We start from the raw sequence: 13,107 nt of genomic DNA, 5'->3' as shown, positions 1-13,107 counted from the left end.
TATATATATATATATATATACATATATGTATGAACGTATGTATGTGAATGAGCTTCAATAAGGTGAAGGTCGTTAAGTAAGCTCTCATTGATTTCACACTTCTCTTGGTTCGTATAAATTACTTCTAACAACGTTTTGCTGCATTCATCGCATAATTAGAAGGAATAGCATAGCAATAAGGCGATGGATTAGAACAGATACGGAGTAGTGGTCAAAGACGTTACGTAATGTATAGGAATGCCAACGACACCATTATCATTTACACCTAAAACGTAACCAGTCATCTTTAGAATACGTTGTCCTACCCTCGTAGAATTTCATTGATGAGCCTCAAGTAGATTGAAGAGCACCTTGGAGTGTCAGCATGCACCTTCTGACTGCACTACAAATAATTCATTCACGATTTCCCTTGCCGATTGAACCTGCCACTCTATCGGTTCATTCTAATCTACACCAAATCTTTCAAAATGGGGCAGTAGCTGGTAGCCTGTGAACACGGAAGCTCCATTGTAGCGCGGAAGGGTGTCGGTTGGACATTCTAGGGGTGATATCTAATGAGGTTACTCATCCGTAAGCAAAATTTGATGGGCAAAGACGGAGATAATCGTCAAGTTCTCGTCAAAATGTTGAAAACATGGAGTGAATAGAATCAGGTAATAGGATGAAAAAAATCGCACTTACTACCGAATTCCTGTTCCAGTCACTCTTCGAAAGTGTTACCAACCATCTTACACTATGCCAGCGGTCTGCTTCGAACGTACCCCACCGTCAGTGTTCTATTTAGTCCTACGCGTTTCACTTAACTCCATATACTAGAAGAAAATCGTTCGACTGTTGCACCCTTTCGGTACCCAACTACTACGTCACCAAAAGGAAGCACTAGGGCTGGGGTACTGCCAGATTACCCAGGCCTGAGGGAAGTCGATCGAGAGATAAAGGTCGGGTTCGAACCACGGACCTTTCGATCGGATTGTGCACGTCGTTTCCAGCCCTTACCCGCAGTTCCAACTTCCCAAGTACCAACTGGTTTCTTTGTCATCTCACACGTGATGCTCCCCTTCGTTGTTTATCCGCCATCGTTGTAGCACATGTTTGAAGGGTGATTCATGTTGCTATGTCCGACTAAATCAACCGATTGATTGACCGTGAGTTTTCATCAGTATTTACCGGTTTTCTNTATATGTATGAACGTATGTATGTGAATGAGCTTCAATAAGGTGAAGGTCGTTAAGTAAGCTCTCATTGATTTCACACTTCTCTTGGTTCGTATAAATTACTTCTAACAACGTTTTGCTGCATTCATCGCATAATTAGAAGGAATAGCATAGCAATAAGGCGATGGATTAGAACAGATACGGAGTAGTGGTCAAAGACGTTACGTAATGTATAGGAATGCCAACGACACCATTATCATTTACACCTAAAACGTAACCAGTCATCTTTAGAATACGTTGTCCTACCCTCGTAGAATTTCATTGATGAGCCTCAAGTAGATTGAAGAGCACCTTGGAGTGTCAGCATGCACCTTCTGACTGCACTACAAATAATTCATTCACGATTTCCCTTGCCGATTGAACCTGCCACTCTATCGGTTCATTCTAATCTACACCAAATCTTTCAAAATGGGGCAGTAGCTGGTAGCCTGTGAACACGGAAGCTCCATTGTAGCGCGGAAGGGTGTCGGTTGGACATTCTAGGGGTGATATCTAATGAGGTTACTCATCCGTAAGCAAAATTTGATGGGCAAAGACGGAGATAATCGTCAAGTTCTCGTCAAAATGTTGAAAACATGGAGTGAATAGAATCAGGTAATAGGATGAAAAAAATCGCACTTACTACCGAATTCCTGTTCCAGTCACTCTTCGAAAGTGTTACCAACCATCTTACACTATGCCAGCGGTCTGCTTCGAACGTACCCCACCGTCAGTGTTCTATTTAGTCCTACGCGTTTCACTTAACTCCATATACTAGAAGAAAATCGTTCGACTGTTGCACCCTTTCGGTACCCAACTACTACGTCACCAAAAGGAAGCACTAGGGCTGGGGTACTGCCAGATTACCCAGGCCTGGACGAGGGAAGTCGAGAGATAAAGGTCGGGTTCGAACCACGGACCTTTCGATCGGATTGTGCACGTCGTTTCCAGCCCTTACCCGCAGTTCCAACTTCCCAAGTACCAACTGGTTTCTTTGTCATCTCACACGTGATGCTCCCCTTCGTTGTTTATCCGCCATCGTTGTAGCACATGTTTGAAGGGTGATTCATGTTGCTATGTCCGACTAAATCAACCGATTGATTGACCGTGAGTTTTCATCAGTATTTACCGGTTTTCTGGATATTCCATGGACGTACCTCCTGAATGCAATTTGTGTTCTTTACCTGCCACTCGAACTTCTCCAAACATAGCTTATGATAATATTTTTCGTGATGTTCTCTTGTGGTCGAGCACTGTTTGTCACCAGCCAGTTCATGGCCACTTCTGGCGTTCAGTTGCCACTACTGCGTTATATCCTACTTTCTCGCTTAGATTTGCGCAACCACTTTTGGTGGTTCGATCACTTGTGGAATCATTACCAAGTTCACAAGTTAAATGAAAGTGAACTCTTGCATCTCATGCGCCTGAACAAACAGTTTGCACTCGTAAGTCGTTGGTTTCGTATTTTTTCTGCGTTCCACATTCCTCTCGCCACCGATCAGTGTCCAGCGTAAGGAGCCAATTTCGCCGAAACTATACTGTCTTCGGTGTTAGGACCCTATCATGCTTGCTGCGTACTTTTGCGATTGTATTGTGTATCATTTGCTTGACTGATCTTTTTCCTAGGCCACCAAATACCTAACATTAGAAGGTCCAATGTCGTCAGTATACACAATTCATTTGATTATATAAAACCCCAAAAATAAAGTATTTTTGAGCGTAAACAGAAGCGCGAGAGTGGATATTTTTATTGTATTATTCGGAATTATTCACTTATATGTGATTTTGTAGTGCGTTGAAAGAACACAATCAAGTGTACAAAGTAGGTTATTTAGTCAGGCCACCTTTGCATACGCAGACAGCCTTATCTTGTTGCAAAATTGCATAGTCTCACCTTTTACCCAATTCGTTGTGTAGCTAAACCGCAAACTAACGGCTATCATTGTCCGGTGCACGCTGTGTAGGGTTGCGGAAGCCAGTCGTTCATACCGTCCTTACGAAGTCTATTCGCAACGCTGCTTCAATGAATCAAGAAGAAGCTCCCATACATTTTATAGCCCTCAAAATCAGGACTTCATGATCAACAACGGACTCAAAAAAGTGGGCAGAGTGCGAACCAGGAATTACGGCGCATTTAGTATACTCCACGCAAATGTCCAATAATGGAGAGTGGCCATTCTCGCAAACGATGTGATATTTGTTTAGTAAAGCAATAAAAGTTTCACTCAATGATGTCATGAAAACTCACCGTGTTGTAGAACGCCGGTGCAGGAAACCACCACGCAAACATTCACGACCAACGATAAACGAATTCCACTGACTCGCTGAGCTACTTAAATGTCGTTAGTAGCTTATGGTTGACTTAGGTGATATTTGGATGCTATGGTTATCCTCTTCGGAATCGCGCCTCCTAAGAAGGACTACTTGCCTCACGATGTACTCCAATACACCTAATGCTTATAATAGAAATCCATCCATTCGATCACTGACCTGTTAAAATACAGCCCGCGCATATTCAAACCTAGATATATCAGAAGCTCCGTCAGATGTCAGTTTCCGGTACGAGGAATTCACCAACGTCAAAATTATCAAATGATATACCCGAGGTTTTCACAAGTCCACCTTTCTCTTTGCTATCAAACTTTATGACAGCTTCGTGGAATAATTGAATTTCATGGGGATTTGGGTCAGAAAATAACTTGAAAAATACACAGCTGCTTTGGAGCCATGCAAGTGAAATAGCGATTTGCATTCTCAATTGCTATAGGATCTGAATTAAGGGTTTTGTTTCTGCTTTCATTAGCTTCCAAGTGAATTGCATACGCCGCCAAAAAATCAAATCCTGATATATTGTTTCTTTTTTGTCAGATCGCTTCGCCCCAGTAGTCACCTATCCGTCACTTTCCCTTTTAGGATCATGACATTCCGGTGCAGGATACCTATGCTGTCTCTCCCCACCATTCGGGCATCTATCCAGTCATTCAACACTTATATGACGCTTGGCACACTGTGTGGAATATTAAAGCGACTTCTACCGAGCATTACCCCCGTGTTTCCATGTCCAAACCGCACCTAGGATTCAAATTCCGAGACATCCAGGTTGGTTTTCGTTCCTCAATATCGTCTTGCATATGCGTCCACTGATTTGTGACTACCTTCTTTAAGGTACTGCCTCGTCAAACATGTGGTATTTACAGTCGGTTCGTGGAAATGCTAGACTTTCCTGGAGGTGAGAAGCGAATGCGCGACCTGGTGTTCGGTGGTTCATTGTTCTACACGATTGTTTTCAATCCTGTAAGTCTCTTCCTGTGTGATCCTTTTGTTCGTTTAATTTTTCTCTCGTGTCCTTTCTTACTGATCCTGTTGTGCGACACCTCACCTATCCACCACAAAGTCGAGAGCTTGTTAGTTTATTTCTCTTTGTTGGAACGCGTAATATCACTGGCGTGCCATTCCTTTGACTTTATGATATACTCCCTTCTGGAGTAACGAATCCATTCATTTTTAAATGGGATTTTCTGACACTTTCTTATGCGAAAGCGGATCATACTTTCTCATCCCGAAGACCGAGTACCTCCAAGAGTTGAACAATTTCGCCTGGTGCCAGTGATGTTTGTCGTTGACGTTTTTGGTTAATGAATTAAGTCAGTGTTCAACACTGACGTTGAGACGCCAGTGTCATATTAAACGAGATGAATGTATTGAACGGGGTATTAGACACTTATATCCCCAGCCGATCCTAATATTTGCGTTTCAGTCGTGGTTAAATTAACATCGTAATAAATCTGTCGAAAAACGCTTGATTAGACCAAACGAACTTTGCCGACTTGCGAGTATGTGGACGTCAGTCAGGCGCACAAAGCAGAAAATGTACAACAAGAGGACCGCAAAATTCTAGTAAAATAGTGGCGCAACTTATGAACAGGTGAGATTAACTAGTTAACTACGCTTAGTAGTGTTAGAAAATCGGAAATCTGGCCATAAAATCCGGCTTATCGCTTTTTCTCGAAGTAGTTGTGATTCAGCGGCTTAATAACTCCCGTTGGGCCCATAGACAGTCAGCACACTGGTTGTTCCTTCTGTAACCGTCCATACGTAGATCTCCAAATAAGACCAGTTGTTACTCATTAGCTTCAGTGTTGCATTAACCGAGTAGCCGTAACCCTTGCATTATGCTATTGTTAGGCTTGTCCACAGTGATAAATTTTATGGAAATATTTATTGTCTAAGGGTCAACTAAACAAATGGAACATTGTTCCACCCTGTTTTACACTGAGCATCTGGTAACTCCACAGTACAGTAAGTGTGAGTATTTCGACTATCCGGCAACCTGGTATAAGACTGGACTCCTGTTCGCCTGGAAATCAGGAAAACAAGAGCAATGCTCAGCATTAAGATGAATGATCTTATCAGAATCCAATAGAATGGCGTTTTAATGGGGGGACTGCTGTGAATACCGCTTCCGATGGGGTGCTTGGCTGTTTTTTGTTCTTTGGTCGCGTATTTACAGTTGCGATTGAAGTTAAATGAATATAAATAATGCTTGTTTTCGCTGACAAAGTATCATTGATAGAAGTCATGTATTCAGTCAAGTATTAATAATAATTTTATGGGGTATCTCGAAGAGAGTTGTTTGTGAGGTAGTCACATTAATTAGTAGTCCATCTGGGAGGGCCTAGCTTACTCGTGAGATACACGAGTGGAAACGACTAGTTATTCAACTACGGTAAGTGGACACGAACTGGGGCTGACCAGATGCTTAACCTTCAAGGAGACTTGTATTGACTAATTTCAGATAAGGACTACTCCTGGTCCTCTCCAAGGATTGACGGTCTTTAGACGGTTGTTGAATTCGACTATAATACTGTAGCAACCCATTTAAACAATGGTCATTTTCCGTGTCGGACTGTCAGGCTGGGACAGCATTTGGTACTGGAGTTCATTGAGAATAGTGTATTTTTCGCTCAGATTTGACCCGTGGTCCGCGTTCTGATGTTGCCCAACAGGCATGCATTCATGAAGCACGTTTTTCACCCCCACTTCTGCAACATGGCAGTTGATTAAAAGGGGAAAAAGGGAATTACCAAGCCTAGGTTGATTAATTTTCATGTTACGGTGTCATTCGTTCGGGCTGTCTCTATCCTTATCCACTTGAAACCAACAAAACTGTCTGAGGTTTGTACTTCCAAGCCCGCATAACTTATCTGGCTCTCAACAACTTTCTTGTTCTGTCTTCACAGGCGGTACACTTTTCTACGTTGAGCTTTTCCAATTCTGTTGGTCTTCAGCCTGGGCACATATCCTACCATGTAATGGCACTTCACTGTCCTGTAGTGCTCTGTTTTTTCCATATATTTACCTTCACATTTATTCATTGTGAATCACCACTAAGCCTCTCGAATTTCCTATGCTCCAGGTGTCAGTCTTCATGACTCATATGACTAACTACAAGGGAGATAGATTGGCGCTGTATCTTTTCGATGCGCTATTCCGCTTTGTTCGTCAGTGGACAAATCTGCAGCTGGCCACTGCTCCACCAATTCAGTTGGCCCACTTCTATTCAAGACGCTTCAGGGAGTTTGGAGCCAATGACCTTCCTCTATACACCGATCCCTGTGCCGATCCCCATAGCTTAGCACTGTGGCCAGTCGGTTGGCCATGTGGAGTGGATTATCTTCCGCGGTTGGTCATCATTGGACCACAAAAAACAGGTAGGATTGTTCTGCTTCATCATTTTCTCAGCTCATCTCTCCCGTGCATAGTTAAGGAGGAAGCCTGCTCATCTACGCGAGCTTCTAACCTTTACTTTTTCACAATCTGGTAATTTCTTGCCAGTGATGCCTTGAATTTCGGCTCTGACACTCACTAGCCTTCTCGCATTTCGAAATCCAAGTAAATACTAGATACTTGTCCTGTCATCATTGTGTTTCATCATTCCTTCGAAGTAAACCTTGTCGAATGTCAAACAGGCAATTGATTTGTTGCGATGGGAGGTTCCTAACAATGAGATTGTGCCTAAAATCAAGCTCCTTCCTCTCACTGCGTGCTAATCCGCACCTGACGCGTCCTCAGTGTTGAGGTCAGTCTGATGGCGTTCGTGTAAAACTACACTGTCAACAATACCCTTTGGTAGAATTTTTTATCAGTTAGTTTTTGAGCTAGCAGTAAATAATAAAGTCATAATCAGATGCGCTTATTTGAGTACATACTCTGACCTAGTGTATTCTATTTCTGGTTCAACATACCGTTGAAATAAGTTAAGTTTTCTTTCAGTTCACAGCGGCCGCCTGATCGATAACTGATGCCATTAACATCTCTTTCATCAACCCTCTTGTTCTGTAGCTTATTGATTTGTGTTCCAATTTTCTTTAGGTTCAACTGCACTCGTTCACTTCCTACGGTTGCACTCATCGCTGGTTGCCAATCATTATCACTGGGGTTCCACCTTCGAGGAACTTCAATTCTTTAGTTCTGATGAGATATACGCCCGCGGCATACACTGGTATATGCAGCAGTTTGATTCGGTTAACAACCGTACCGGTGGATCGGTAGTTCGGTTTGAGAAGTCGGCCTCCTATTTCACGGATGTTCGTACACCACAACGCATGCATTCGTTGATCCCGGATGCACGCCTTGTGGTCCTGCTGCGCCATCCAGTATATCGAGCCTACTCCTGGTACCAGGTATGTTTGATTGTTCTTGAACCCCTATTCGGGTACGATTTACACAACTTCCAAACATCCAGTGCGCTGGTGCTACAGAAAGATCCACCGGGTACCGAACCCACACTATTATTGGTTTATTTTTCCAGCGACATTTTGACGCCTGATCCGCTGTAAGTAGTCGTCCGAACTCGGGAAATAATAATGGTTCTCGGTTATCCCTGATTACCGTAAATTGCTGGTATGTTGAGGGCTCTTGACTAAGGAGCATTCTGTGAAAATCACGGATACATACTCTTGAAGAAAGGAGAGGGAATGTATACAGGTCAATGTGTCATAGAGTGATTAACGTCAATGTCAGAGGAGTTTGTGGGACCGGACTTTGCGCAGGCTAATTGAAGTTCGTAGGTCGCACAAGTTTCTTTTGGACGCAAAATTGTCGGCCCATCTCATTCAAATCGCCTCCGCGATCAATATTAGTCTCAGTCGCACTAGTCGTGATCGGTTCAGAGGTCCTCGACATGTTATCGAAGACTTGCTCTTTGTCGATAGTGTGACTAGTTTCGGCCAATTGTGATGTGATTGCACTTGAGCGATCTTTCTTCTAACTATCTATCAGAGACACTGGAATATGTTCTCACACTCTGCCGACAAATGCATTGTCGAACTACCAGCGTGTGGTGTTCTGTATGAGCATACAATAGAGTACACACAAGGGCTAGTAGCAGAATGTTATTATTTGTCCTTCAAACGGAAGCTGATGGTGGAGCTGAAGCTGAAACTCAAGTACAGATTAGCGTCATGTGTTTATGATCAACACACTGGTAACTCGTTCCGTAGTACACTTTATACTCACGTGAACCGAACTGGAACTACTTAACAGATCTGTTAAGCTGAAACTGACAGCGCAACAGATCTGGATCTGTTGCGCTGTCAGTTTCGGCGGCCTGTACGGTGAAATCGTGCACATGAAAGCTATGTGGTGTAAACGACTCAAAGAGTCGGCTTAGTTTTCGAGCTTCAAGTTTGTTCGTGAAAACATCTGTCGAGACTGGACCCAGAGCAGCTCCCATCGCAATGCCGTCCCTCTGTAGAAAGATTTGATTGCTGCAACCGAACTCATTGTTGTTGGTAGGAAGTAGCGGCAGTTTCTTAAGGGAACCCAATATATTTACTGTTGTAATTAATTAATTGTGTTGAAAACTGGATTGCCTCCGTGAGTGCTACAATGGCGCAATGTCTACGGACAACATACAATGTTTACCGACCATTAGGTCTCTAATCTAGTCGGTAAACTAAGAACTATCTGGCAACCTGTCCACGGTAACTTCTCCCCTAATTGCCTGACAGACCACTTAGGCCAACCGTGATAAGGAGCACTAGACGTACCGAGGGCCCAAGAGGTAGACCGGGTTTAGGCGCTTTTAGGAGACCAAAAAACCGAGGGTTGTTGTGCCGGTGAGGCGAATACACTCAAAAGTACTGGCGTCAGTGCCTTCTGGTTGTTTAAGGCATCACAATACTTTGGATACTGCTTTTTCAATCACGTGGCTATTGTCTTTCCCGGTTTACATTTCCGTAAATTTGAATTCGTCTGGGTGTATTGTGTTTATCTCATCAGTCTAGACAGATTTATCCATCACGACAACTGCGCCTTAGACAGTGAAATTTGGTGCTCTTATTTTAAGCTTTCAAAGCCCCAGAATGTCCCTTTTTCAAAAGTCGCTTATGGCTAGCTTTGTAGCTGAGGTATTGCCAGTGGGAATTGGCTAGCGTTGAATTCAGGTTTTCAATACTTAGCTCAAGGAAAGGTACTAGCGCGGCTAACCGATTACGTAAATTCCCGAATCGGAATTCAAGTACAACCGATTGATCGCGGGGGCGACTGGAATCCAACTGCATGACCCGAAGCTCTGCGCCCAAATGAAACTTTTGCAACCTGAACTTGAGCTGGCCTGAAAAAAATCAATGGCTTGTGTGAAGTTGATGTCAATCACTTGACTGCATGACTCATTAACCCGTGCACTTCCCTCTGCTTTTTGGAGTATGTACTCGTGACCTCCACCTATCCCTTACATGAGATTTCCAGTATCATATAAATTTGTAATGTATTAGCCATAAGTAGTGTTTACCTCAGTAATCAGACTGCTGATGTGGTGGAAGATGGATTTCCCGTTCGGAAACTTATTACGGAGCTGTCTGTTGTTGTTTTTTTTCAGTTTTCGGTACTTATCAATCACTCTCGCTGATCGAATATGAGTTAAATCTTCCACTTACATATTTTGTTGCCGCCGAACGGGTAAAAGGTTCAGCAAGCGGATGTTTTGACTTGTCATTTTTCGCTGTACCGATACTTTCTATGTCTCTGTGTTTGGTGTGGACAAACTGGCTGAGAAGTTTCGTTTAGTTTCATTTGGTTAGCAGCAGGAGCAGTGTGTTCCTGATGTCTTTTCCTTCATAGTCTGTCGTTTGCAGTGTCAGTTACCCCGTTTACGCCCAGATAACCATCCGAATATTCATTCCTACTACCTTGTCGCAGCACACCTTGGCCCGTGGGGATCCAGCCGCCAGGCTGCTATCTTTTTCTCAGTTGGTTCGATATGGCGCCAATATAAATGAAACAGTGTTGATGACCATAACCACACACGAGGAGTTGTTACGATTGGGTTTCGAATCCACGAAGTCGAGCTCCATGCAGTTGCTGTTGAAGGCTATCCAGCACCTGTACAACCGTTGTTTTCGACCCGGCGATTATGCCAGTTATTTAGCAGAATGGTTGAAATACTACCAACCTTCTCAGGTATGTATTCTCCCGTTTTTCATGCTTAACTTGGTCAATTTTAACATGTCTCTCCAACCTCTCAACGTACAATAACACTAAAGCTTTATATATTATAAACGAGGGATTCGGATGAATTTCACCTGAGTCTCCCGTCGGACTGACCTACTTTGCAAATTAGAGTTTATCGCAACTAAGATATTTGCCCGATAAATTTTGGGGCCTTGTGTGTGTAGATGCGAATTTCCATTTTCGCAAGCCCCTTTATCCATCATATGGCATTTTAAGACAGACTGAAGTCTAATCATTACGCGGGTGAGTGCCGATGCTGATGGCTTTATCCGGCAGTCAAGATCGACCAGGATGTTGAGAAAACTCGGATGGATGTGCTTTCTTTTCATGACACGTGGCAGAGGAATTTAGGGTTGTTCACTGTGGTGCTTGATGTAGTCTTATCTAGCACGTTCTTTTAGAATCGCACTGTCCCACATCGATTACCTGACAGATAACGGTCACTGGAAACCTCTGGATTCAGTCGCTCCTACGTACTAGATACCCATCAGTGTACTAGAACTCTGCCTGTTGTATTTCCTTTCGGTTATTTCCTGCTACAAACATTCCACCAACGACATCTATCCGAGTAGTTTACTTTTTGGCAGAATTCGCTCAGTCCGTCGCTCCAAATCAACAGGTGTTGGCCGATTTGATTGCGCCCGGGTGGTCATTTTGATACCTCTCTTTGTTGAGCCATTCTTAATCACCTTCGAGCTGTCAATATTTTGACACGCTGGCTAGCTTGGTTAGTTCTGGGAAACCACTCGGAAAACGTCTGAAATTTGATGCCGAATAGATGGCAGTGTCTCTGATAAAATCACCACTTATCAATGTTGATAGGGAGCTTCAAGTCCACTGATTTCTAACATTCCCTCAGCTTTGCCGTCCCACTCCCCACGTATGGCTCCGTATCCTCCAGATTGTCTGTGACCACCGATTCGGGCGACCACATTAATCGGTTCGTTTACGTTTCAACTCAATGCGCAGCGATTAAGATTTACACTGTTCACTGGCCGCACCATCCACTCACAATTTTAAACACACACACACCGCTCTGGTGCGACATTTCTACCTTGGAATCCGTTTGTTATATTTAGCATCCAGTCTGTCACATAGAAACAACCTTGTGTGCGTGCAAGCTAAACAAGCTTTAGTGGTACTTTTCTGTATTAGGTTATGAACAGGTATTATGGTGCAAAACACAACATCTCATTGGACTGAAATGCATGCCTAATCCATGAATACAGGAGAAATCGAAATCGATCACCGGTGTGTACAGACTTCAGTTAAACGAAACCGGAGGTCCGATGGTCTATACTGGTTGGAACTCAGCTCTCAAGGCTTCAACCATGCCAGAAAGGCCATGGGGAGTAGCCTGATGAAAAATAGCGGTTCCCATCACGCGAGAAATCGTAGTACGAAGCGTTCTGAGGTAAAGTCATACCGTGCCCTGCGCGATAGGAGTGTGAATACAGTAAGGCGTTTCCCCCAGGTGACCAGCATAAACATATTAATGGAAGCAGCGATGCTGCCAAGGAAGGACGGGATTAGAAAGGGCCCGTCCTTAATACTACGCACTACGATCGTCCAATGACATTGACCGCCGGTGCACTATTCAATACGACCAAAATGGCTTTGAAGCCAAATTATATGGTACTGCTCAAAAGGCGCCAACTGTACGTAGCTGAATTAGGGTTCAGAAAGTTATGCCTTACTCTCTGCGTCCTCTGACCAGACCACGCCCTGCAGCCAAGTTGCCTGAGCTTTTGAGCCATTGACTATGGGAAGGGTCTGTTCAAGAGGAACCTGTCGACCATTGTCAAGTGGTTCAAACTTTTGAGTCAGACGTTAGAAGAAGGGTCGCTGAACAAAACTTTACACTGTCCCACTGCCTTGTGGGTCAGATTTTTGAGTCAAATGCTCAAAGTGGAGCACCTCGGCCAAACCCCCTTCGGCTTGGACAACTGGGAAAAATTGCTCTCCCTCTTCGTTCATTGACTCCCCTCTGACACTTCACTCGCCCAATTTTTTTCTGATTCTAGTCAATCACCTAAATGTCATGTTGTATCTAAGCCTCTGTTCAGTAAAATAGTTGGAAGTTAACCAGAAAAGCTTAACTGAATTGTCAGTTGAATGTGTGTAGTCGATGAGATAATATTCCTCTGAGTAATGTCCAGAGGTAAGCGATGTACAGGAAGAGGGTAATTCGTAGTGACACTAATATTCCACATTGGACGGATATGATCCTCATGCAAACTATTCCGATTGCTGAAGTAGGATTCGAAGTTTTTTGGCTACGCGACTGATTTCACTTGATAGGACTAAATGAGATCGATCAAGGACGGAACGAGTAGCTGGATGATTCAGTCGTCTGGATGGCGCAAACCGCGAGGTGTACAGCACATGACTTGGCAAAAAG

The 13,107-nt window shown here is 43.6% G+C and overlaps 1 protein-coding gene across 1 annotated transcript in view; it reads left to right on the top strand.

Moving 5' to 3' along the window:
- T265_12678 (hypothetical protein) overlaps positions 1 to 13,107 on the top strand; it is a gene marked incomplete at both ends in the record, with an annotated part of 35,271 nt that overhangs the window by 19,448 nt on the left and 2,716 nt on the right. The window contains 5 exons of the mRNA XM_009164941.1: positions 2,405 to 2,638; positions 4,359 to 4,487; positions 6,610 to 6,904; positions 7,566 to 8,028; positions 10,331 to 10,655. Of these exons, the coding sequence (XP_009163205.1) occupies positions 2,405 to 2,638; positions 4,359 to 4,487; positions 6,610 to 6,904; positions 7,566 to 8,028; positions 10,331 to 10,655 (1,446 nt within the window). The remainder of the gene's footprint in view (positions 1 to 2,404; positions 2,639 to 4,358; positions 4,488 to 6,609; positions 6,905 to 7,565; positions 8,029 to 10,330; positions 10,656 to 13,107) is intronic.

This window comes from Opisthorchis viverrini, assembly GCF_000715545.1.
Source record: "Opisthorchis viverrini unplaced genomic scaffold opera_v5_10, whole genome shotgun sequence".
NCBI classification, from domain to species: Eukaryota; Metazoa; Platyhelminthes; class Trematoda; order Opisthorchiida; family Opisthorchiidae; genus Opisthorchis; species Opisthorchis viverrini.
The sequence above is the reverse complement of the archived record's forward strand: the minus strand, read 5'-3'. Positions and strand labels throughout refer to the sequence as shown.